Source organism: Oenanthe melanoleuca, unplaced genomic scaffold (genome assembly GCF_029582105.1).
Source record: "Oenanthe melanoleuca isolate GR-GAL-2019-014 unplaced genomic scaffold, OMel1.0 S001, whole genome shotgun sequence".
Lineage (NCBI taxonomy): Eukaryota > Metazoa > Chordata > Aves > Passeriformes > Muscicapidae > Oenanthe > Oenanthe melanoleuca.
The window spans coordinates 7,154,876-7,181,484 of NW_026612650.1; the positions used below are offsets into that span (position 1 = coordinate 7,154,876).

General features: G+C 52.5%; 2 protein-coding genes across 2 annotated transcripts; one reads left to right on the plus strand and one right to left on the minus strand.

The window, feature by feature from the left end:
- Positions 1–3,364: 3,364 nt before the first annotated feature.
- On the minus strand, positions 3,365–4,926 carry LOC130266009 (olfactory receptor 14C36-like). Its single transcript, XM_056515345.1, has one exon. It carries the CDS (start codon positions 4,388–4,390, stop codon positions 3,365–3,367), a length of 1,026 nt encoding a protein of 341 aa, XP_056371320.1. The 5' UTR covers positions 4,391–4,926.
- Positions 4,927–14,059: 9,133 nt separating this feature from the next.
- On the plus strand, positions 14,060–20,815 carry LOC130266123 (olfactory receptor 1082-like). Its single transcript, XM_056515452.1, has 4 exons — positions 14,060–14,435; positions 18,408–18,612; positions 19,825–20,138; positions 20,499–20,815. The coding sequence occupies exons 1-4, from the start codon at positions 14,358–14,360 to the stop codon at positions 20,775–20,777; spliced, it is 876 nt and encodes a 291-aa protein (XP_056371427.1). The 5' UTR covers positions 14,060–14,357; the 3' UTR covers positions 20,778–20,815.
- Positions 20,816–26,609: the final 5,794 nt, after the last annotated feature.

Consider the following 26,609-nt stretch of genomic DNA (forward strand, 5'->3'; position numbering starts at 1 on the left):
GTTCTTGTCACAATTGACCCGTGGTTCCATGAGGTTCTGCAGTGTCACCATGGTCGCTGTCAGGGGCTGGATGAGATCAATGTCCCAGACACCTCGGGATGAGCTGTCAGTCAGTCACACAGGGGGCTGGTGCTGACCCAGGCTCTGATTGCCCCAGCAATCTCAAGTCCTACCTGGGGGGAAGGCCCACAAAGGTCCAGGGGCTTTAAAAAACACGGAGCACGGGCTCAGTCCAAGTCCCTGCCTGCTCCTGTGGTCTGTGTCACACCAAAGGCAATGCTCCACACCTAACCCTGGAGCCCCATCCCAGCTCCTGAGTGACCAAATGACCAAAAGTCCTACCTGGGGGAAGGACCCAGGAAGACCAAGGAGAATTTGAGGCAGACCACTAGGCAAGCGCACATCTTGACCCTATCCCCTCTTGGAATTTCTGTCTGAACAGTACTGGAATCCAAGAGTGTGCATCTCTGTATCTTTTTTGTCTTTCTCTCTGTGTTTTCTATTTCTTCTCTTTCTGTCCTCTTCCAAATTGTGAGTAACTTGGGAAAGGGGGATTACTAGACAGCTGCTTCCCCCTCCCCCCAGAGTGGCCAGACCAGCCCATGGCATAGCTGGAATGCTGCCCCTGATAAGTTTTTACAAAAACCCCTGGGCCAAGGGGGAGGGGAGGCCATCAGCCTGTGGGTGCTGCCTCATAAGTTGATATGGTCCTCAAAAATAGTTATGGGAAAACTGTAAGTCGAGGAAGGGATTTTTACACAGTGATCAGATTTACATTCTCCTGAATGGCTGATTCACTGTGACATAGAGGCCAGGAGAAAACTGTTTTCTTGTGATAAAATCTCCATAGACTGATGAAAAGTTCTCCTCACCCAAGTAAATTGGTGAAAGGTTATTTATAGAGATGGTAAATTGACTGATCCGTATCAGTGCATTACCAGTGTGAAAAAAGAAAAGAAGTTGCAAGGGGAAGAGAAATGTTCTGAAAGTTTTATTGAGACTTTTTTTTCTTGTAGTTTCTAGTAATAAAGTCTTTTCTTTGTACCCTTTAAAGTTTGAGCTGGTTTTGCCTTCCTCCTAATCCCATCTCACAGCAGAAAATGAGTCAATAATTCTAGTGGGTGCACTGGCAATTTGGCCAATGCTAAATCCACGAAAAACTTAAAATGGAACTCTTCTGTCTTGACCTTTTCAGTTCAGGGATTCAGTGAGAAAAACTCAAAAGTATTTGTTCAAAACACCCAAACAAGAAAAGCCCCTGGGAATAATTTAAGTTTTTAATTCTTCTGTGGTTAATTAGACAGATTCAGTAGTGTATTCAAAGTAAATATTCAATATACTATACTGAAAACAATGCAGGGAGAATATCTTGCCCTGATTTCTTTTTGTATTTATTGATTGATACCAGCAATGTCCAATTGATATTGAACCCCTGAAGTCTGAATAGATATGAAAATCAAGACCCTTCATGGATGAAAATAAACAATAGTTTGTCTCCAACCCCTCCCTCCAGTTCCCTTATCCAACACCTGGAACTACAATGGATTAGGAATTGTATGGCCAGCAGGACCACGGCAGTGATTCTTCCCCTTTGCTCAGCACTGCTTGGACCATGAGTGCTGTGTCTAGAGATAATAGAAATGTTCCACACTGGTGGTCAAGGGCTGGTCACTGAGGGATGTCACCAGGTAGTGTCTGCCAAGGGCACTCTGTCCCATGGATGATATTTCACCCTCATTGTTCAGCCAAATTCCCACCCAGCCCATGCTCCACTCCTGCAGCCCAGCTCTCTCCAATCTGGCTCTTAGGAGAGCACAGCAGACCATGTCACAGGCTGCAGTCTGGGCACACAACATCCCCTTATTTTCCCTCCATGGGGGTTCTGCAATCCCTGCCTTGTGCTGCCAGTGCCTGGAATGGCTGCAGGAGGATTTGCCACATGCCCTTCCCTGCTGAGCCTGACCAGTCTGTGACTGTCCCAGTGCCCCTCCCTGCCCTGTTTGCAGACTGGTTCCATGTCTGCCCTTCCCAAGTGCCCAGGACCCTCTCGGATGGCTCTGGCCTTACCAAGGGGTTTGAGAGAGGTCTCACAGTGACAGTGCCCTGACACCAAAGGTCTTTTCCACATCCCTCAGTTCCAGATCAGCGTCCAGAACACAGCACAGCCCTGTCCAGGTGCTCAGGGTGGTTCAGAAGGGAGACAGCTCTGATTTCTCCTCACAAACCCCCACCCCAATGGTCTCTCTGTGCAGTTCATGGCTGTCCTGAGCGTTTTTTCCTGGAACCTCCCTGCCAGGGATGTTTCTTTCTAGGCAGTCCTAATCACAGCCCAGCAATGAATTCAGGTGGTTTTGTAGAGTGTAGTGGTTTTAAGGCCCTCTGTGCCACCAGAACTGTGACACCCCCGAGTGCCAATGATGGTGTTTGTGCTCACTCAGGTTCATCTCCCCCCCCCCATACACACACACACACGATGCACTGCTGAAATCTCCTCAGCACAGAGCAAGCATGGCACGCTGGCCTGGTTATTTAGTGTCCCTCCATGTGGGGACAAACAATGTCCTGCAGGTGGGGCAGAGGCCAGTGCTGGGTGTGGTGGTTGCAGGGGCTGGTGTGGACAATTGCCCTGGGGCACCTTCCCAGGCTGTGGCCAGAACAAAGACACAGCCCAGGCCCTGCTCTGCTGCTCCCTCAGGTCCATCCCAGGAGCTCTGGCTGTGCCAGGACACTGCTGCGTGCCCCCTGCACACTGCCCCTCTGCCCCAGGCACTGGGGTTTGCTTTGCATTCCTGGAGCACATTGCTGACAGCAGCTCTGGAGGAGAGCAAAGCCTTCCTGCCCTGCCCACAGGAGATGCCCCTTGCTGGTGGAGCTGCTGTGCTGGAGCCCAGCTGTGTCCCAGCAGTGCCCATGGCCTGTCCCTGCCTGTGCTCACAGCACAGACACGCAGCAGGACAGTGACCAAGCTGCCAGAGCACTGCGGCCTTACAGCCACAGAAGGGCTGGCAAGGAGAGGGTGGAGTTGGGAAGAGCAGATGTGGGAAGAGCCAGGGCCATTTTCCCTGGCTGTGCTGCTGTGCTGGGAGTCTCTCCACTTCTCCTCAGAGAAGGGCTGAGGAAGAATTCCAGAAACACACGAGAGTGCAGGCACTACTTTTTATTTAAATGCACAGGGGACAGACCTCTTGCATTTCTTTGTGTTTCAAAAGAAAGGTAGATATTCTTATAGAAATGCAAGGAGTATCACTAGAGTACTTTCTAAGAAATACTGCAACAAAAAACAAAGAAAAAAATGGACAAATAGAAAAAATAAGGCTGGGACTGTAGAGAGTTCTATTCTGAAGGTACTGCAGCAGAAAAGAGTTTAATGCTTTTGAAAATGTAAAATCATTAATTTTCCCAGAGTATCCTTGAGCTCCTGGTTCCTCAGGCTGTAGATGAGGGGGTTCAGGGCTGGAGGCACCACTGAGTACAGAACTGACAGTGACAGATCCAGGGATGGGAAGGAGATAGAGGGGGGCTTCAGGTACGCAAACGTGACAGTGCTGAGGAACAGGGAGACCACAGCCAGGTGAGGGAGGCAGGTGGAAAAGGCTTTGTGCCGTCCCTGCTCAGAGGGGATCCTCAGCATGGCCCTGAAGATCTGCACATAGGAGAAAACAATGAACACATAACAACCAAATAACAAACAGGCACTAACAACAATGAGCCCAAGTTCCCTGAGGTAGGAGTCTAAGCAGGAGAGCTTGATGATCTGGGGGATTTCACAGAAGAACCCTCGCAATGCATTGCCCTGGCACAAGGGCAGGGAAAATGTATTGGCTGTGTGCAGCAGTGAATAGAGAAAGCCACTGGCCCAGGCAGCTGCTGCCATGTGGGCACAAGCTCTGCTGCCCAGGAGGGTCCCGTAGTGCAGGGGTTTGCAGATGGACACGTAGCGGTCGTAGCACATGATGGTCAGGAGGAAATACTCTGTTCCTATGAAGAATATAAAGAAAAACGCCTGAGCAGCACATCCTGAGTAGGAGATGTTCCTTGTGTCCCAGAGGGAATTGTGCATGGCTTTGGGCACAGTGGTGCAGATGCAGCCCAGGTCAGTGAGGGCCAGGTTGAGCAGGAAGAAGAACATGGGGGTGTGCAGGTGGTGGCCGCAGGCTATGGCACTGATGATGAGGCCGTTGCCCAGGAGGGCAGCCAGGGAGATGCCCAGGAAGAGGCAGAAGTGCAGGAGCTGCAGCTGCCGTGTGTCTGCCAGTGCCAGCAGGAGGAAGTGGCTGATGGAGCTGCTGTTGGACATTTCTTCTCTTAGGCCATGGGGTCCTGTTGAAGGAGGACACAGTGATAAGTCAGGGGAGACTTTCCTTAGCAAGGTCCAAGCCCTTTCTCCCATCTCTGTACCAGCTGCTTTGTGCCAGCCAATTTTCCTTTTCTCAGAGCCCTTCCTTCAGCCCTGTGCCTGGAGGTCTGCTGGGATCTGGCCCTTTTGCTTGGATCAAACTGCTGCTGAGGCAGAGGAGCTTGGCAGCATCTCCAGTCCCCGGGTTAAGGAATGGTGATGGCCAAAGGCAGCTTGGGAGGGATTCCTGGTGTGCCCAGGGAGATCAGAGAGAACTGTGCAAGGAAAGAGCATTGGTTGTAATTCAGTAAAAGGTGAGGGGAGCTGCTCTGTCACTCCATCTGTCACTAGCTGCCCTTTCTGAGATGGAGGGCAGTTATTGTGTCCCCATTAAAATCAGTCTGACACAGCTGAGAGCAGAGGGGCCCACAGCAGAGCAACCCTGCTCAACCTTTCTGAGACTCCTACAGGCCAAGGATACTCCTGTCCCCCAGTGTCCCCTGGAGACACCTTCCAGCCCGGACGGCATCCCAAGGACACACCAAGGGTCCTGTCCATGGAACTGCTTGAGGAGAATCAGCTCATTCACAGTCTCCCAGCCTGACCTGCCCAGATCTCCTGGGGCACAGGGAGCTGGGACACCCATTGCTGTGCTCAGCCTGCACAGGAGGAGCCCTGAGCCTGCAGCTGAACTGCCATTCCCAGAGAGCCTGTCAGCAATCCAGGAGCACCTGGGCAAGGCAAGGAGAGAGAGAGCCAGCCCTGAGGAAAAGCCTTTCCCTGGCCAGCCCTGCACAGCCCCTCCCAGACAGCACCAGGGCAGGACAGTGGCCCTCAGGCCCTGGTCAGCAGGGAATGGCACATGGCAGGAGAGATGCCCTTCATGTCTGGTGCTGCTCTGCCAGCCCAGGAGGGCACTGAGGGCCCCGAGCCCCTGGCTGAGGGCTGTGCTGGCTGGGAGGGGACACCAGAGCTGTGCTGCTCAGGGCAGTGTGTCCCCTGCAGGGCAGGGCTGGCAGGTGCCACATCTGCCCTGCAGCAGGGCTTCCCTCAGCACTGCCTCCCTCCTCCCTGCCCATGGCTCTGCTGCTGGATCTGTCCCAGCCCGAGCTGCTCCTGTGGCCCTGGGCTCCTTCCCTGCCAGAGCTGCCAGAGCCCAGTCCAGCCCAGCCCCTGGGCCAGCTCTGCCCTACAGCTGCTCGGGCCTGCAGGGATTAAAGAACAGCTCACCCAGGCCTGGGCACAGTGGAAAGGTGATGCTGGATGGATCTGGAGGCTGGGGAGGTGGAGGCACCTGCTGAGGTTCCCAGGAAAACACAGTGTAAATGCTTAAGACCCTCAGCCCCTTCTCTACCCTGCAGAGCTGAGTTTCCATTGCCACCAAGCTGAGCCAGGGAAAAGTGGGAGTACAGGTTCAGGAAAGAAGAGACTCAATAATGAAAATTCCTACCCTGAATAAGCTCGTGAGAAGTCCCCTCAGAAATGACCTGGGCATGAGCTGGAGCTCTGAGCATCCCTGACCCACAAGGCACCCTCTGCACAGCAGGACCTGCCCTGACAGGAGTCTCTCCTTGCACCCACAGCTCCCCTCCACCGTTCATGGGGAGCTGCCAGGCAGGCTGAGAGCTGTCCCTGGCAGGTGACACATGCCCTGGGCTGGCCAAGAGCCCTGAGGGCTGCAGGAGCTGCTCTGCAGGACAGCCCTGGGCAGCCCTGGCTGCAGCCCCAGCTTCAGCCCCTGCAGCCGTGCCTGGCAGCAGGAGCCATCCTGCCCTGTCCCTCTGATGGTGCCCAGGGCAGCCCTGCTCTGCAGCACATCTTCCTCCTCCTCCTCCTGTGCCTCAGAGAAACTGGGAGAGTCCTCTTGATACATCCCCCAGGCTGTGGGCTGTGCTGGCTCCAGGAGATCCCTCCAGGAGCACAGGGGACATTGCCCTGCACCCACAGACTCACCATGTCCAGGGCTGTGAAGATGTTTCCCCAAGTGAAGTCTCAGCTCAATGTCTTCCTGATTGCCTTTAGCCTGTCTGTGCCTGGCTCCTGTCCCCTCAGTGCCTGCAGGCACTGCCCTCAGCCCTGCTGGGCTGGGAGAGGAGCTGCTCCTCAGCAGAAATGTCTTTTTCAAGCTCTTCTTGATTCACCTTGGTAGCTGCTTCTCTGCCAGGAACCCGGCCCAGCTCAGCAGCAGAGACACAGCACAAGGACTTTAATGACCCTCTCAGGGCTTTGGTGCTGTTTACATCAGACACAGTCCCTGAGAGAGTGCTCAAAAAAACTTCTCAGTGACTCGAAGTTAAATTAAAACTTCTTAAGTTTGTTGAATTTTTAATGGGTCCCACTGAGAAAGTATCTCCAGATTCCAGTTTGAGCAGAACACTGCAGGCAGTGATGACAGGTGGGGACAAACAAAGGAATGGTGTCTTAGATGCTCAGCAAACCTGGATGTGTTTCAGGAATGCAAAGGGCCAAGGCCTGAGCCCCAGCCCCTGGCAAGGCAGATCCTGTCCCTCCCTCATTGCTCAGGGCTCTTCCCGGGCCACTGGGCTCTGGGGATGTGCAATGCCAAGGGCAGGACCATGGGGCGGCCCCTGCCAGGCTGCTGAGCAGGGACAAGGAGGCAATGAGGCCCCAGCACAGCAAGGCTCACTTGTCCCCTGCTGGCCTCAGGCCCAGGGCCAGCAGCCGTGGCCCAAGTGCTGCAGCAGTTGGCTCTGGCAGGGCCTTTCAGCTGCTGCCCATCCCTGTGCCCTCTGCAGCCCAGGCTGTCCTACGGTGTCCATGCCCTGCGCCTCTGTCCCTGCAGGCTGTCGTCATCCCCCGGCTGCCCCACCTCGCTGGCCCCTTCCTTTGCTGACAGCTCTGTATCCTGCCTGCCTCTGCCTGGCCACACGGAGACTTGGGCTGCTCCAGACTCCTTCTAGGGGACGTGTTGCACCACAGCCCCACCTTGGGACAGAAATTCCTTTCTCCTGCGTCCAGTTTGGATCACTCCAGCTGCCCTTGGCATTAATTCTTTCTATCACCCGCTGTTTTCCACCGTATAGGAAGGATCCACCATCCCAGAAACTGCCTTTCAATCCCTCGTACGGCTCTTCTCTGCTCTCCTCATTCTCAACTCCACTGAGCACAAAGCTCTTTTGTCCCTATACAGTGGTCATGTGCTTGATGCCTTGGGCACCTGAACAAGGAGGACAGTCCTTTTCTATAGGAAGAAAACCACAGAACCCCAGGTCTTTGAAGGCAGATCAGAGGAAGTCACCAAAGGCAAGCCAGACCTGTCTGTCCTAGCAGCATTTTTCTGAAAGCAACCCTTGGGTATTTCTGAAGTTCTGGATTTTGAATTCCTTTTCTGCCATGGGTGCCTGGACCGGAATGACAATTCTTCTCCACAAGAAGGCATGGGCAGAGCCCCAGTGTTTCAAAGGCTGATTACAGGAGCCCCAAGGAGGCCAAGGCCAGACAGACCTGTTTGTCTTGGCAGCATTTGTCTGGGAGCAATCCTTGGATAGATGGAATTTGGGAGGCCAAATCCAAATTTTGTCCCTGGGCATCTGGAGAAGAAGGACAGTTCTTTTCCCTAGGAAGAAAAGTATAGAGCCCCAGTGTTTCAAAGGCAGATGAGACCTGGCCCTCAGGAAGCCATGGGAACCTACACATTTCTGGCAGCTTTTTTCTGGGAGCTATTGTTGGATATAAGGAATTTTAGAGGAAGATTCTCATTTGGCCATGTATGTCTGGACGTGAAAGATTTTGTTTTCCATGGGAAGAAAAGCACAACTGCCCAGTGTTTTAAAGGCACATGCAAGGTGGCCTCCATGAGGCCAAGGTCAGACAGAGCTGTCTGTCCTGGCAGGTTTCAGATGAGAGCAATCCAACAACATAACCAAATTTGGAGGCATCCCAGTTTTGGCCACTGGGCACATGGAGGAGAAAGAAAGTTCTTTTCCACAGGAAGAAAAGCAAAGAACTCCAAGTTTTCAGGGGCAGATGAGAAGCAACCCTCAACATGCCAAGGTCAGCTGGACCAGTTCTGACCCCAGGAGGCCAAGTCAACCAGGTCTGTTCCATATTCTTGGATCCTTGGATCCCTGCAGCTTTACAATTACCCCTTTGGTTCCATGAGGCCCCACAGTATCACAACAGATCTTTGTTTCCATGACGCCCAGCAATATCACAATGTTCTCCTTGGCTCTGCAGTGGCACAATGACCCCTTGCTTCTATGAGGCCTTGCAGTGTCAAAATGGTTTCCTTGGTTCCCTAGGACTGCACAATGACACAAGGGCCCCTTGGTTCCAAGAGGTCTCAGAGTGCCACAATGGTCTCCATGGTTCCATAAGGTCCTGTGATGTCACCATGGCCCCTTGGTTCTATTGGGCTCCTCAGAATCACCATGGCCCCTTGGTTCCACAAGACCTGGCTGTGTCACACTGGCCCTTTGCTTCCATGGGGGACCATAGTGTCACAATGGCCCCTTGTGTCCATCAGACCTTGCAGTGTCACGATGGTTGCTCTGGCTCTATGAGGCCCTGTGGTGTCTCAATGGTCCCTTGGTTTCACGCAGACTCAGAGTGCCAGAATGGTCTCTTTGCTTCCATGAGGCCCTGCCAAACCTCCTGATTCAATGAGGCCTCAGAGTTGCAGAATGGTCTCCAGGATTCCATTAGATCCCGCAGTGGCACAATGGTCTCATTGGTTCCACGAGGCCCTGCAGTTCCAAAATGGCCCTTTGGTGTCACAAGAACTTGAAGTTCATAATGGTATCAGCAGCTTCCCCTGTTCACAATGGCCTCCTTGGTTCCACAATGTTCCATAGTGTAACAATGGTATCCTTGGTTCCATGGTGACACAGTGTCACAATGGCCCCTTGGTTCCATGAGGCCCTGTGATGTCCCAATGGTCTCATTGGTTCCCTGACTTCTACAATGGCCCTTTGGTGTCACAGTGTGTAACAATGGTATCCTTGGTTCTACAGAGTCAGAATGTCCCCGTGGTCTCACAGAGCCCCACAGTGTCACTATGTTCCCCTTGATTCCATGAGGCCCTGCCGTGTCACAACGACCCCTTGGTCATACAAGGCCCAGCAGTGTCACAATGGCCCCTTGGCTCCAATGGGTCCCAAAGTGCCATAATGGTCTCCATGGCTCCCTGAGGCCCACAATATCACAATGGACTTTTGTTCCATACTGCGAACATCAATTTTCTTGGTTCTGCAGTGTCACAATGGACCCTTGGTTCCATGAGGTTCCTGGCCTCCCACAGCCCCTCACAGCCTCCCAAAGCCCTTCATGGACCCTCATGGCCCCTCACAGCCATCCATGGCTGCTCATTGCTCTTCACAGCCCTTGAGGACCCCTCACAGCCTCCTACAGCAGCTCATGGCCCCTTGTTGCCCGATGCTCCAAACAGAACAGAAACTAACAGAGTTAGTTTATGCAGTGCTTTATTCAGGGCCCGGGGAACCTGCGGACTAGCGTCCAAAGTCAGGATCCCACAGTTCCCTTTTTCTGTCAGGTTTTTATACCTTTTTACAAAATGGTCTACTTGCAAAAGTACACATTCTTCAAAACAATACAGATACATAAATCTTGTAGATATCATTCCTAAAAGTTATAAATTCTGCATGCTTGTCTACTCAGAACTATAGGCTACCCCCCTTAATCCCCCTTGCATGTTTTCCCATCACCAGAACCCTTTATTTATTATTATACTTTAGCATTATCTTGTAAGTTTCTAAATGTCCTATATGCCCTACTAATTCCTTACTGTTTTCACAGTTCTAAATGTTCTATACGCCCTACTAATTTCTTTAACTATTGTTTCACAATGTTAGTTTCCAGGGCCTGTCCGAAAACTGCAGTTTTCTAAGCCTTAGCATGACTACTACTATATCTACATTAGTCCTTTTTCTCATTATTTCGGTATCAATAACACAGGGCTCTACAGGGGGGTGAACATTTCTCTTGCATGAGTCATCCTATGGAAAGATTTCTTATCTTAGGAAAGTTCCAAGGGGGCCCTAAAGGGGTGTCTGAACCATCTACAGGGTTCCATAGTGTCAAAATGGTCCCTTGATTCCATGGGGCCTTGCAGTGTCACAGGGGTCTCCTTGGTGTTGCATTATCCCCATGGAACCTTGGTTCCATGAGGACTGGCAATGGCAGAAGGGTCTCCTTGATTCCATGAGGCTCTTGATTCAACAAGGCCTCAAAATGTCATCATGGCCTCCAGGATTCCACGAGGCCCCAGAGTGTCACAATGGACCTTTGGTTCCACACAGTGACACAATCACCGCCTTGGCCCGACAAGACCCCACAGTGTCACCATGGTCCTTGCTTCCATGTGGCCTTGTAGGCTCACAATTGACTGCTTGGTTCCATGGGGCCACAAAGTGTCACAGTGGCCCCTTGGTTCAATGAGACCTGTAAAGCTTTAAAATTTTAGCCTTAATATTTTTCAAATCCTCTACTGCATTGGGTGTAATGTTAAACTCCATATAAAGTGTTGGATAATTGTCTTTAAATTTTGGTCAGACAAAACAGTTCCTCTGAAACTCAAGGATACCCTACAGCCTCAGACTCTGAAAAGTATAAACAAAAATGAATTGTGGGGGGGGGGGGGAAACAACTGTGAGAATATTACTTAATTACCTGAAGCTGTAATTGTAGGATTAACTTCTGACACGCAAATTCACTAAATTTATATCTGTCAGAAAAACTCATCACCACCATCCATCTTGGGTGTACCCTCTGGGAGGCTTTTGACAGCCCAAGGTGTATCTACTGAAGGCCTTTAATAAATACCCACTTTATTCTCTTAACCTTGTCTAGCCTCTGTTCTAGGTGGCTTCCCCAAGGTGTCACCTGTAGTGTCACAATAGTCTCCATGATTCCATAAGGCCCTGCAGTGTCAAAACAGACAATTGATTCCATGAGACCCCACAGTGTCACAATGGCCCCTTGGTTCCATTCAGCCCCACAGTGCACTATGGTGCCCTTGTGACAAAATGCCCTAACATGCCACAACGGCCCTTTGGTTTCACGAGGCCTCAAAGTGGCCACCATGGTTTCATGAGGCTGTGCAAGGAACCCTTGGTTCCATGGTGACCCATAGTGTCACAATTCTCTCCATGGTTCTGCAGTGTAAAAATGCCCCCTTGGTCCCATGGAGCTCACAGTGACACTATTGTGCCCTTGGTGCCATGAGTCCCTGCTGTGTCACAATGGCCTCCATGGTTCCATGGTGCCCTGTACTGTAACAAAGGTCTCCTTGGTTCCACAGTGTCAGAATGGCCCCTTTGTCCCATGGAGCCCCACACTGTCACTGTGCTCCCCTTGATTCCATGAGGCCCTGCCATGCTACAGTGGCCCCAATGGCCACAGTGGTCTCCGGTGGGACTCTCTACAACTGCCTGAACAGAGATTGTGGTCAGGTGAGGGTCAGTCTCTTCTCCCAGGCCACCACTAAGAGAATGAGAGGACAGAGTCTTAAGATGAGCCAGACGTAGTATTGATTAGACACCAGGAAAAAATTCTTTACTGAAAGAGTGATTTGGCATCTTCACTGGAATCTTCTGCCCAAGGAGGTGGTGCAGGCACCACCTCTCAAGGCATTCAAAAAAAGCCTGGACATGGCACTCAGAGCCATGGTTAAGTTGATGAGGTGATGTTAGGTCATAGGTTGGACTTAATGAACACATTACACAACAATTCTGCCTTTCTGAAGCGAATACCCCACACTTACTCTCCTCCTGGGTAAGTCTCACTCACTCACTCACTCACTCACTCACTCACTCACTCACTCACTCATCCACTCACTCACCTTGCTCACAATGTCCAGACTCCAACACACACATACCACCTCAGCTCCGATGACACGGGAGCAGGAATTCACTCGACCCACTATCGAGGGTCCCTCCGCGGCTGCTCTACCAGTCAGCGAATTCCTTCACCGGCCCCCCTCCTCCCTTCTCGACAATGGAACGGAGCGGCCCCACCGGTGTTCGTATCCCTTCACCGGTAACTCCACCGGCCCGCTGCTTGCAAGCCCAACCTACCCAGATACTTTGTTGTACGCAGGACGTCTCCTGTGATTTATCAACAGCCCTCCAATCACGCGTGCATGTGTCTTACAAACCGCCCAGAATTAATACGTACCGTTTCATCCGCCAGCCAGTGGTCCTTTCTGTCGCTGCAGTAAGCGAGCCGGGGTCGGGGTCTCCTCCAGGAAATCCCGGGGCGCGCCGTGGAGTCGTCCGGCCCTCAGCTCAGTCCTGCAGACAGACAGGAAGGTCCCATCTGGGGTGCCAAATGAAGCGCGGAAAATAGACTTCACAACCCGTAAAGTTGTGGAGTAGGTACGTATTTTATTCAGTGCTGGATGCAGGGGGAGAGCATCCTCCCAAATCCTGCGTACCTTACATGCTTCTTAACCTTCTATTTATCTAGGAAGTACATGCATATTCTAAATCGCCTATACATATTGATTATCTGCCCCGCCTGTTTTCCCGCTTCGTATGGAAATTAGCTGCATATTCATTGCGGCTGCGTAGTTTATTGAGTCGGTGGTCTTCAAATGAGTCTGTGGGCAGAAAACGATGAAGTAAAAGTCTTCCTCACTCGTTGAACTTTTCACCTTGTCTTTCCACGCATGCGCTTGTAGTCTCTTGCAGACTTTGCACTTTTATGGAGAGGGACACCTTCCTATACTTCAGGGGTCTCTTATCATGCATTCCTTTCTTTATTTAAGCACACAGTGACTGATACTATATGTTGTACATCGTGCATTCCTTTCCTTATAAGCACACAGTGACTGATACTATGTTATATTCTTCATTCTATTTTAATCCTTAAATCCCCTGTTTCATTACCATTCTAACCTAAGAAAACAGGAGGTGGTACCAGGAATTGTTAGGGAATGCAACCATGACTGAATGCAGAGAAAGAATCTCCAGAGCCTGCAGCCACAAATGGAGAGTTGTGTGATGATCATTCCAACACCCCTATGGACATCTTGAAAGTGATCTAGAACGTGAAAATGGCCTGGCAGAGGGAGATTGTTTCTGTGTTCAGTTTAGCTGATTCTACATCTCTTGCACTGGTGTAAATCAGAAGTACCATCAGTTCATGAGAAGCACCAGGAAAAGCTGGACCTCTCAGTAGGTGACTGAAATCATCTGAAAAGGAGAAATGCGGGGAATTAACTTTGTCTGTAAGAAGGGTAATTTCCCTTAATAATTCCCAGTTCATTTCCTTTTGTCCTGTATAGCAAGGCTATTTCCATCCCAGATTCCCGATGAAATGAGAACCCTGAGCTTGTGGAACTGCCTGAAGGATGCCCTGTTCCTCTGCAGGACACTCAGGCTGAAACAGGAGCCTGGGCCCTCTCTGGGGAAGCCTCCTCCGAGCTGGAATTTGTGCCGTGCTGGAGAGGAGGAGCAGGGGAGAAGGCTGGGCGCTGTGTGGCAGGAGCAGGAGGTTTGGGCTGCAGGACATTCCGCCTGCGCCGCTGCCCCGCAATGGGCGGCCGTGCCCGGGGCTCTGGGCCCGGCCCCGCGTGCACTGAGCTCCCGACACTGCGGGAGCTGCCCGGGCTGGGCTCAGGATCCTGCTGGGGCTGGGCAGCAGGCTGGGCTCCCACTGGGACCAGCAGCAGCTGGAAATACTTCTGGGCATCTCCCTTTTCTGCTGCTGCTCAGAAGGAACAATGAAGCAAGGTAAGAAGTTCTGGTTTCTCTTTGTCCTGGTGGATTTTTTCATTTTATTTGACACTCCAAAGGCAATTTCTGTGATTCTATTTCAGCAGAACCAGCAACAGGGTTGTGTTTCAGGACTGCAAAAGTGGCCTGTGTGTCTTTAATTCTCCTCGACTTTGTGCTCAGGGACTTGTGAACATTTCAAATCTGCAAATCATGATGCCTGCAACGTATAGCCTAAGTTCCCTGTCACAAAAGCACCCTGGGTAGCACTGATTGAAAAATACAATTTCAGTTTTACAGATAAAATTCAAGTGGTAAGCAGAAGAATGAGAGCAGCCAAGATCTACAATTACCAAGGAAAAGGCAACAAAAAAGCAAGAAAAGCCTTCTGCTGTCACCTCAGGGTGAGTAAAACAGGGTTGAAAGCAGCAGTGGAACCCAACCCTTTCTCTCTCCGAAGGCTGGGTCAGGGCAGCACAGGCGGGCCCTGAGGAATCAGGACTGTGTGTGGGTGTTTGTTGCTCTGCAACAAATTCACCTGCAAAAAGCCCTTGGGAGCGCAGCAGGAGCAGGTGGGAAGGGGCTGGTGCTGCTGCTGCTCCTGCCCGGGAGCCCCGGCTGGGCCGGGCCAGTGCCCACTGAGCTGTGGCTCCTGCTGCTGCCAGAGCCGGGCGGGACTGGGGACAGGGAATGGACACGGGGACAGCAAAGGCCTTGGGTGGGACTGGGGACAGGGAATGGACACGGGGACAGCAAAGGCCTTTGGCGGGACTGGGGACAGGGAATGGACACGGGGACAGCAAAGGCCTTGGGCAGGAGTGGGGACAGGGAATGGACACGGGGACAGCAAAGGCCTTGGCGGGACTGGGGACAGGGAATGGACACGGGGACAGCAAAGGCCTTGGGTGGGACTGGGCACAGGGAATGGACACGGGGACAGCAAAGGCCTTGGGAAAGACTGGGGACAGGGAATGGGCAGGGGGACAGCAAAGGCCTTGGGGCTGCTCAGGCAGCGCCAGCACAGAGCTTCAGCCCCCAATTAACCTCATGGGAAACGCTGGGGAAAGGCTCCATTTCAGATTTTCTTTACTCGTCGCTGTGAAGGTAACAAAATAAAAGGGGAACAAGCCGGGCCTGACCCCTTCTCTTTTGAGAGGAGCCATGAGGGACTGTGAGGGGCCATGAGGTGCTGTAGGAGGCTGTGAGGGGTCCTCAAGGGCTGTGAAGAGCAATGAGCAGCCATGGATGGCTGTGAGGGGCCATGAGGGTCCATGCTGTGAGGGGCTGCTGGAGGACAGGAACCTCATGGAACCAAGGGTCCATTGTGACACTGCAGAACCAAGAAAACTGATGTAGGCAGTACAAACGGTCATGGAACCAAAAGTCCATTGTGATATTGCGGGGCCCTCAGGGAGCCATGGAGACCATTATGGCACTTTGGGACCCATTGGAGCCAAGGGGCCATTGTGACAATGCAGGGCCTTGTATGACCAAGGGGTCATTGTAGCACGGCAGGGCCTCATGGAATCAAGGGGATCGTAGTGACACTGTGGGGCTCTGTGAGACCACAGGAACATTCTGACTCTGTGGAACCAAGGATACCATTGTTACACACTGTGACACCAAAGGGCCCTTGTAGAATTCAGGGAACCAGTGAGACCATTGGGACATCACAGGGCCTCATGGAACCAAGGGGCCATTGTGACACTGTGTCACCATGGAACCAAGGATACCATTGTTACACTACAGAACATTGTGGAATCAAGGAGGCCATTGTGAACAGGCAGGGGAAGCTGCTGATACCATTATGAACTTCAAGTTCTTGTGACACCAAAGGGCCATTGTGGAACTGTAGCACCTTGTGGAACCAATGAAACCACTGCGCCACTGCGGGATCTCATGGAATCCTGGAGACCATTCTGCGACTCTGAGGCCTCGTTGAATCAAGAGGCTTGGCAGGGCCTCATGGAAGCAAGGAGACCATTCTGGCACTCTGAGTCTACATGAAACCAAGGGACCATTGAGACACCACAGGGCCTCATAGAACCAGGGCAACCACTGTGACTCTGCAAGGTCTGATGGACACAAGGGGCCATTGTGACGCTATGGTCCCCCATGGAAGCAAAGGGCCAGTGTGACACAGCCAGGTCTTGTGGAACCAAGGGGCCATGGTGATTCTGAGGAGCCCAATAGAACCAAGGGGCCATGGTGACACCAAGGACCTTATGGAACCATGGAGACCATTGTGGCACTCTGAGACCTCTTGGAACCAAGGGGCCCTTGTGTCATTATGCAGTCCCAGGAAACCATTTTGACACTGCAAGGCCTCATAGAAGCAAGGGGCCATTGTGCCACTGTAGAGCCAAGGAGAACATTGTGATATTGCTGGGTGTCATGGTAAAAAAAATCTGTTGTGATACTGTGGGGCCTCATGGAACCAAGGAGTAATTGTAAAGCTGCAGGGCTCCAAGGACCCAAGAATATGGAACAGACCTTGTTGACTTGGCCTCCTGGGGCCAGAACTGGTCCAGCTGACTATGGCATGTTGAGGGTTGCTTCTCATCTGCCCCTGAAATCTTAAAATTCCGTGCTTTTCTTCCTGTGGGAAAGAACTCTCTTTCTCCTCCATGTGCCCAGTGGCCGAAACTGGGATACCTCCAAATTTGGTTATGTTGTTGGATTGCTCTCATCTGAAACCTGCCAGGACAGACAGCTCTGTCTGGCCATGGTCTCATAGGAACGACATTGCATCTGCCTTTAAAGCACTGGGGGACTGTGTTTTTATCCTATGGAAAGAAAGATCTTTCATGTCCAGACATACATGGCCAAATGAGAATCTTCCTCTAAAATTCCTTGTATCCAAGGATAGCTCCCAGACAAAAGCTGCCAGGAATGTGTAGGTTCCCATGGCTTCCTGAGGGCCAGCTCTCATCTGCCTTTGAAACATTGGGGCCCTATACTTTTCTTCCTATGGAAGAGAGCTGTCCTTCTTTTCCAGATGCCCAGGGACAAAATTTGGATTTGGCCTCCCAAATTCCATCTATCCAAGGATTGCTCCCAGACAAATGCTGCCAAGACAAACAGGTCTGTCTGGCCTTGGCCTCCTTGGGACTGCCTCTAATCAGTCTTTGAAACACTGGGGCTCTGCCCTTTCCTTCCTATGGAGAAGAATTGTCATTCCGGTCCGGGCACCCATGCCTGAAATGGAATTCCAACTCCTAAACTCTACATATATCCAAGGGTTTCTTTCAGACAAAAGCTCCAATGACAGACAGGTCTGGCTTGCCTTTGCCTCTGATCTGCCTTCAAAACCTGGGGTTCTGTGATTTCCTTCCTGTAGAGAAGAACTGTCCTTCTTGTCCAGGTGCCCAAGGCATCAAATCATTGACCACTAGATAGGGACAAAGGAGCTTTGTGCTCAGGGGAGTGAAGACTGAGGAGAGCAAAGGAGAGCCCTGAGAGAGATGGAAGGGTGGTTTCAGGGATGGTGGATCCTTCTGACATAGTGGAAAACAGCCAGAGAAAAAAGAATTAATGCCAAGGGCAGCTGGGATGGTCCAGAACAGACAGAAGGAGAAAGGAATTTCTCTCTCAGGGGAGGGCTGGGGTGCAACACGTCCCCCATATGGAGTCTGGAGCAGCCCTAGGCTTTGTGTGGCCAGGCAGAGGCAGGCAGGACGCAGAGCTGTCAGCAAAGGGAGGGCCAGCGAGGTGGGGCAGCCGGGGGATGACGACAGCCTGCAGGGACAGAGGCACAGGGCATGGACACCGTAGGACAGCCTGGGCTGCAGAGGGCACAGGGATGGGCAGCAGCTGAAAGGCCCTGCCAGGGCCAACTGCTGCAGCACTTGGGCCATGGCTGCTGGCCCTGGGCCTGAGGCCAGCAGGGGACAAGTGAGCCTTGCTGTGCTGGGGCCTCATTGCCTCCTTGTCCCTGCTCAGCAGCCTGGCAGGGGCCGCCCCATGGTCCTGCCCTTGGCATTGCACATCCCCAGAGCCCAGAGCCCTGGGAAGAGCCCTGAGCAATGAGGGAGGGACAGGATCTGCCTTGCCAGGGGCTGGGGTCAGGCCTTGGCCCTTTGCATTCCTGAAACACATCCAGGTTTGCTCAGTATCTGGACACCTTTCCCCTATTTTTCTTCATCTATCATCAGTGCCTTCAGTGTTTGGCTCTAACTGGAACCTTGGGGAACTTTCTGAGTCCTGTCCCTCAGTGGGACTCATTAAAACTTCAAGAAACTTTGGCATATTAATTTGATTTTGAGATCTTTAAAAGTTTTTTTGAAAAACACTCTCTCAGGGACTGAATGTGATTTAAAAAAGAACAAACTCCTGAGCAGGTCATTAAAGTCATTGTGTTGTGTCTCCTGGCACAGAGGGAGATAATGGTAAGCAGGAAAAGCTTCAAAAAGACATTTCTGCTGAGGAGCAGCTCCTCTCCCAGCCCAGCAGGGCTGAGGGCACTGCCTGCAGGCACTGAGGGGACAGGAGCCAGGCACAGACAGGCTGAAGGCAATCAGGACTGGGAAGACATTGAGCTGAGACTTCACTTGGGGAAACATCTTCACAGCCCTGGACATGGTGAGTCTGTGGGTGCTGGGCAATGCCCCCTGTGCTCCTGGAGGGATCTCCTGGAGCCAGCACAGCCCACAGCCTGGGGGATGTGTCAGGAGGACTCTCCCAGTTTCTCTGAGGCACAGGAGGAGGAGGAGGATGTGCTGCAGAGCGGGGCTGCCCTGGGCACCATCAGAGGGACAGGGCAGGACGGCTCCTGCTGCCAGGGATGGCTTCAGGGGCTGAAGCTGGGGCTGCAGCCAGGGCTGCCCAGGGCTGTCCTGCAGAGCAGCTCCTGCAGCCCTCAGGGCTCTTGGCCAGCCCAGGGCATGTGCCACCTGCCAGGGGCAGCTCTCAGCCTGCCTGGGAGCTCCCCATGGACTGTGGGGAGAAGTTGGAGGTGGAAGGAGCCACCCCCATCAGGGCAGATTCCTCCTGCTGTGCAGATGGTGCTGCATGGCCAGGGCTGCTCTCAGCTCTCTCCTCAAGGGAAGGGAAAGGGGCTGTCAGGTGTGTCTGTGTCACTGAGACTCCTGCACTGTGCTACTGGGGATCAGCAGATCTGCCTCAGATCTCCCTCACAAAGTGCCTCCTCACCCTGCTCTGCCTACAGACAGCAGCAGCAGCAGCACCGTGGGCAGTGCCTTGAGCTGGGAGGGGTGAGCAGGGCAGAGCTTAGCCCCCAAGGCTGGGCTGGGCTCTGGCAGCACTGAAAAGGACAAGGCTTGGAGAGAGAGAATCAGCTCCCAGTAGGAAAAATTCCAGGCAGCAGAGAGCCAGAGCAGTCTGGATACCCTCCCTCTTGAGGTGCTAGGGAAAGAGAAAAGGGTTAAAAGAGACTCACTTTTAAATTGGAGCTTTCCAGAAGTCCACTTTATTTTTCCAGCACATTTTAAATTTGATTACCCTGAAATAGAGGGAGGTGTAATGAGCCAAGTGCACCTTGGTGGGACCAGCAGGTCTGAGTACACTGGGGCACAGGGAGCTGTTTTCCCTCTGGGCTCCCCAAAGTTATGCTTACAGAAATGCTGATGATGAGAATTTTTGCCACCTCTGAGAAAGGGGAAGTAACTCAAAAGCACCTCCTGGCTGCTTTTAAAGCTGAGGTGAGCTCGAAATTTAAAAATTTAAGTGAAATTTTCCCAGAGAAAGAGAAGGAATTTTGAGTGAATTCTTAAGAAATTAGCATAGAAATGACTCCACAAAGTTTGTGCAATTTATCAATGCCTTTTTTTCCAGTGCATGATGCCCAGAGACAGCAAATGTTCAACAGCAGCTCCATCAGCCACTTCCTCCTGCTGCCATTGGCAGACACGCGGCAGCTGCAGCTCCTGCACTTCTGCCTCTTCCTGGGCATCTCCCTGGCTGCCCTCCTGGGCAACGGCCTCATCATCAGCGCCGTAGCCTGCGGCCACCACCTGCACACCCCCATGTTCTTCCTGCTCAACCTGGCCCTCACTGACCTGGGCTGCATCTACACCACTGTGCCCAAAGCCATGCAGAATTCCCTCTGGGACACCAGAAACATCTCCTATGAAGGATGTGCTGCACAGGTGTTTTTCTTTATGTTCTTCATGTCAGCAGAGGTTTCCCTCCTGACCATCATGTGCTACGACCGCTACGTGTCCATCTGCAAACCCCTGCACTACGGGACCCTCCTGGGCAGCAGAGCTTGTGCCCACATGGCAGCAGCTGCCTGGGCCAGTGGCTTCCTCACTGCTCTGCTGCACACGGCCAATACATTTTCCCTGCCCCTGTGCCATGGCAATGCCCTGGGCCTGTTCTTCTGTGAAATCCCACACATCCTCAAGCTTTCCTGCTCACAGTCTATCCTCAGAAAATGTGGGATTTCTGTTTTCACTACCACATTAGCATTTGCCTGTTTTGTGTTCATGGTTTTCTCCTATGTGCAGATCTTCAGGGCTGTGCTGAGGATCTCCTGTGAGCAGGGATGGAACAAAGCCTTTTCCACCTGCCTCCCTCACCTGGCTGTGGTCTCCCTGTTTCTCAGCACTGGCTTTTTTGCCTACCTGAAGCCCCCCTCCATCTCCTCCCCATCCCTGGATCTGGCCCTGTCAGTTCTGTACTCGGTGGCGCCTCCAGCCCTGAACCCCCTCATCTACAGCCGGAGGAACCAGGAGCTCAAAGATGACCTGAGGAAAATCATCATGAATGCTTTTCAGCAGCAATAAACTCTTATTCTCCTTTATAGCTCTTTTGATGTTACTCATTAAAGCCCATTCTGTACTTTGTGGTATTTTCTGCGAGCATGGGTATTATATTTTTGGGTATTTCTTCAGAGGAAAATCTTTTTCTGTACCATTTTTAATTCAGTATTGGCATTTCTAGTGTGAACCACAGACTGTGTAACCCAGGAGTTTTATTACATTTGTGCTTACACAAAATAAAGAACTCTGTAGTGCCGTGTTCCCCTGACAATTTTCCTCCCTGAGTTCTCTGGAGCTGCAGGGTTGGTGCCTCTGGGCAGAGCTGGGGTGTAAATAGAATCCCAGTGCTCCTCACTGCCAGGCAGCTCCAAGGCTTCTTCTCCATAACCTCCCCTTCCTTCACTTCAACACCCCCCGTTCAGAGCCCCTGTGCTGGTTTAAGGCCTCAGGGCTCTCTCAGATCGGTGCCTGTCCTGCTGTGTGACTGTCCCGGGACTGCAGGTAGGGACAGGCCCTGGGCACTGCTGGGACAGAGCTGGGCTCTGCAACAGCATTTCCATCATGCAAGGGCATCTCCCCAGTGCAGGGCCTGAAAGCTTCAATTTCCTTCCCAATTCGCTTTCAAGGATGTTCCCAAGACAGCACCCTGGAGAGGAGAACAGCAGTGAGCAGCAAAAGTGTGGCAGTGTTCAGGGTGGGGCTGTGCCAGCAGTGCCCTTGCAAAGCCAGCCCTGCTTCTAGTAGCTCCATCTCACCCCAGGGCACAGAGGTTGTTCTTCCCTGCCTGGAGGGACATCAAGTGACCAGGTCAGGAGTCTGTGTTTGCAGTGCAGGGACATTCAACAGCCCTGAACATCCTGTGTGTGTGTGAGGGAACATAAACCCAGTAAGCACAAACACCTTCAGCTGTTGCTGGAGTTTCCTGAGAGTAACATCTCCTGGGAACCCCTGGATGCAGGGCTGGGATGAGCTCCTGTGCCCAGAGCTCCCTGTGTCCATCCCTCTGGCCATGGGGCACCTCGGGCAGGGGCAGGGCAGAGTGGTACCCACAGGGCTGAGGTCCCTGCCAGGCTCTGGCAGTGGCAGCAGAGCCCAGGGAGCCCCTGGCCCTGCTGCAATGAACTGTCTGTGTGTGTGCCAGGGAAGGACTTGTGTCCCTGGACACCCCTGGGGCTGTGAGCAGGGCATGAGCCCAGCTCAGGGGTGGGCACCTGACAGAGCCCTGACATTTCTGGCTGTGCCCACAAGAGCAGAGTTGGGCAAGGTGAATGAGGTTAAACCCCTCTGGGCATCAAGTGACAACAGAGTGACTCTGTCACTGTCCCTCCTTACTCAAAAAAACAGGAGAAAATAAGGTGAAGAGATTATGGGTCACCAAAAAAAGGGATTAATGGTTGGGGTGGGTAAGCAAAAATCCAAGTCCAGATGCAAAAGCAAGGAAAATCATGGGGAGACAAGAATTCAGCACATATAGTGATTGCTTTGGAAGACAAAAGTTTTAATGCAGAAAATCCAGAGACCCTCTTGTCCCCCTCATTTCCCTGCTGATCAGGACATCCCATGGAATGGAAGATCCCTTGGGTCAGTCCAGCCCAGCTGTCCCATCCCTGTGTCCCCAGGAACACTTGTTCACCCCCAGGCCATTGTTTTGGGGGTTGCAGAGATGCTTCATGTGGGGCCAGCCCTGCTCAGGAGCAGCCAAATCCTTGGGCTGGGACCAAACGCACTCCAGCCATGAAAGCCAAGCACAGCAGGGCAGGGCAAAGGGAACTCCATCCCAGCCACACCCAGGCCAAGGGGGCTCAGGGGACTCTTCTGACCTCTGTTATTCCACAATTCAATGAAACTTTTCCTTGGAGAGCTCTTTGAAGACAGAATTGAGAGACAGGCAGAAGCAGAGCTGTAAAATGCACCAGTACAAACAGAGCAGCTCCTGTGAGTAATGAACCCTCCCAGGGCAGTGCTGCAGCAGGAGAAGCACCCAGGAGGAGGAGGATGAGCTCAGTGCATGTGTGTGTGTCCCAAGGCACAGAGGGTGAGGGTGGGCAGAGGTCAGGGCAGGGCTGGCAATGGCAGGGCAGAGCCAGGGGCAGTGAGATGGGAGTGTGCAGCCTGCAGGGACACAGCAGCAGCTGTGGGACAGAGCAGGACAAGCTGTGCTGGACATGGCCAAGGGCCCTGGCAGGGCTGGCAGTGCCGGCAGTGCCCAGGAGAAGCCAAGTCTTGGTGCCCTGGGGCACAGCAGGGTCTGTGCCACCAAGGGCTGGGAGGAGACACCTTGTCCTGAGCCACTGGGGCCTCCTGGCACAGCCCCAGCAAGGCTGGGACCTGTCACCCCTTGTGCTGCCCTCAGCATTCCCCCCACATCCCAGTGGCCTCAGGGATGTGCTGGGACCAGTCCCTGGGGAGCCTTGGTCAGGAACGGCCCTGGGGGCTCCTTCATGCTCCCAGGGACTGCAGGTTTTTCAGAGGACTTTGGGTTTTGCTTTTGCCTTGGAGTCTCTGAGAGCTTTGTGCAACCAGGACCTCCAATTTCTTTCTTCCAAGGAGTCCAGGAGGAGCCTTGTTTATTATGAACCTCAGTGGGACTGACACTGAAACTGCATAAAAAAAAGAAACCCCTGAACAGCATTACTTTCTTCTGGTCAGGATGTTATTGTGGCCAGTATGTGCAATAGAAATAATTCCACCCACACATGCCTGGTTTGTGCAGTGAAAATTATTCCATCACATGTGATCCTTTTCTCAGCTTTTCACATATTCACATTCCAAAAGAAATTCACATTCACTGATCTTAAATTACACAATTCTTAGTATTTGATCTCCTATTGCTGATTGATCCTTTTTGCCATTGTAGAGAATTATGTCCTCATTCTTTGATTGTCTTACCAATCCTTTCCCAGACCAGGTGCCTCCAACCACACTGGGGGTGATGTTCATTAATGTCCGTTTACCTCCCGTGTATCTTCTGGCTACTCCCAGTCTGTACATGTTAAACTCATCAGCCTTTACCCAACCACTGTAAACAGAGTCTTTTGAAAAGAATCTTCAATTCCCCTCCTCCTGGGCAAAGGCAAACAAACCCCTAACTGAAGTTGCATTAAAAAACCTCCTGAAAATTGTATCATTTACAATAATTCCATTTGGTTCTCTAACACCATTCCTGATCCAGGCCAGGTGCCATTGGCCTTCTTGGCCACCTGGGCACACTGCTGGCTCATGTCCAGCCTGCTGCCCATCGGTGCCCCAGGTCCCTTTCTGCCTGACCACTGTCCAGCCACTTCTGTCCCCAGCCTGGAGCACTGCAGGGGTTGTTGCAGCCAAAGGGCAAGGACCCAACACTTGGTCTTGTTAATCCTCATCTTGTTCGATTTGGGCCCTGGATCCAGCCTGTCCAGGTCCCTCTGCAGAGCCCTCCTACCCTCCAGCAGATCCACACTCACACCTAGCTTTGTGTCATTTGCACATTTGCTGATGGTGCACTCAATGCCCTCATCCAGATCATCAATGCAGATATTGAAATCCACACTGGCTGGCTCTAATCCCTCAGCCATCCTGTAGGTGCCCTGTGATGGCACTCAAGGTGATCTGTTCCATCACCTTGCTGGGCACTGAGCTCAGGCTGACAGGCCTGGAGTTCCCCAGATCCTCCTTCCAGCCCTTCTTGGGGATGGGCTCACACTGGCACTCCAGTGTTCTAGGACCTCCCTGGTGAGCCAGGATTGATCATAAATGCTGGAGAGCAGCTTGGGGAGCTCATGCAGTAGCTGTCTCATCCCCCTAGGATGGACCTCATCTGGTCCAGAGACACTTGTGAGCATCTGAGTGCTGCTTCCTTCTGATTACAGGGGGGCTGTTCTGCCCCCTGTCCCAATCTCCCAGCCCAGGAGAACACACAGCGTGGGCAACCGGCCAGGGCAGAGGAGCAGCCCGCACAGGGGCACAGGCTGCAGGAGAGATGGCCAAGGGCTGGGCAGGGCTGGCAGGGCCAGAGGCACCCAGGCCTTTGTGCCCTGGGCTGGCAGCGCCTCTGCAGCCCCACAGAAGGAACTTTCCTTGCAGGGACTGCACTTTGCTGCTGCCCCGGCCCTCCCTGAGCAGGCTGGCAGGGCTTGCAGGGTGATGCCATTTGTCCTTGCTGCCCCTCCCATCCCAGTGCCCCAGGAACAGCCCTGAGCCACCCGTGAGGGACAGGCCCTGCTGGGCCAGGCCTGGGCTCAGCCCTTGGCCTTTCCGCTGCCTCCAACCAGCCCAGGCCTTGCTCAGCATTGCAGTTCCTGCTCACAGCCTTTGGCTCCTGCAATCCTGCCCTCAAGGATCTGCTCTCACCAGTGCCTGGGGAGCCTTTGGCAGTCCCTGCCCTCACTGGGCCCAGAGATGCTCCAAGGGACTTGGAGTTTTGCTTCTGCCTCCTTGAGCCGTTTCTTCAATCTTCGCTCAGTGCCTCAGGATCCTGGACTCAGCCCCAAATCCACTGTGGGGATCATTAAAATACAGAAAGCCTTCAGGAGCTCTTTGTCTTCCTTCCATTGTCTTCAAGTCTCCAGGCCTTGTGCAGATGCTTGGAGAAATTTTGGAGTTCTGTTAAGGAGGAAGATTTCAATGTCATCACTTGACTTTTGTCAAGGGAATGTTTTTCTACTTTTCAGTTCAGAGACAAAGTCACAGAATCATTCTCCAAGTGACCTTGATGCTGAGTGTCTCCTTAGTGAAACAGGGGATTTAAGGGTTAAATAGAATAAAGAGTATAACATATATAGTACCAGTCACTGTGTGCTTATAAGGAAAGGAATGCACGATGTACAACATATAGTATCAGTCACTGTGTGCTTAAATAAAGAAAGGAATGCACGATAAGAGACCCCTAAGTATAGGAAAGTGTCCCTCTCCATAAAAGTGCAAAGTCTGCGACCAAGAGACTACAAGCGCATGCGTGGAAAGACAAGGTGAAGAGTTCAACGAGTGAGGAAGACTTTTACTTCATCGTTTTCTGCCCACAGACTCATTTGAAGACCACCGACTCAATAAACTACGCAGCCGCAATGAATATGCAGCTAATTTCCATAAGAAGCGGGGAAACAGGCGGGGCAGATAATCAATATGTATAGGCGATTTAGAATATGCATGTACTTCCTAGATAAATAGAAGGTTAAGAAGCATGTAAGGTACGCAGGATTTGGGAGGATGCTCTCCCCCTGCGTCCAGCGCTGAATAAAATACGTACCTACTCCACAACTTTACGGTTTGGGAAGTCTATTTTCCGCGCTTCATTTGGCACCCCAGATGGGACCTTCCTGTCTGTCTGCAGGACTGAGCTGAGGGCCGGACGACTCCACGGCGCGCCCCAGGATTTCCTGGAGGAGACCCCGACCCCGGTTCGCTTACTGCAGCGACAGAAAGGACCACTGGCTGGTGGATGAAACGGTACGTGTTAATTCTGGGGGGTTTGTAAGACATATGCACGCGTGATTGGAGGGCTGTTGATAAATCGCAGGAGACGTCCTGCGTGCAACAAAGTCCCTGGGTAGGTCGGGCTTGCAAGCAGTGGGCCGGTGGAGTTACCGGTGAAGGGATACGAACACCGGTGGGGCCGCTCCGTTCCATTGTCGAGAAGGGAGGAGGGGGGCCGGTGAAGGAATTCGCTGACTGGTAGAGCAGCCGCGGAGGGACCCTCGATCGCGGGTCGAGTGAATTCCTGCTCCCGTGTCATCGGAGCTGAGGTGTGTGTGTGTTGGAGTCCGGACATTGCGAGCAGAGAGAGTGAATGAGTGAGTGAGACGTACCCAGGAGGGGAGTAAGTGTGGGGTATTTGCTTCAGAAAGGCAGAATTGTTGTGTAGTGTGCGGTGTGATGCGA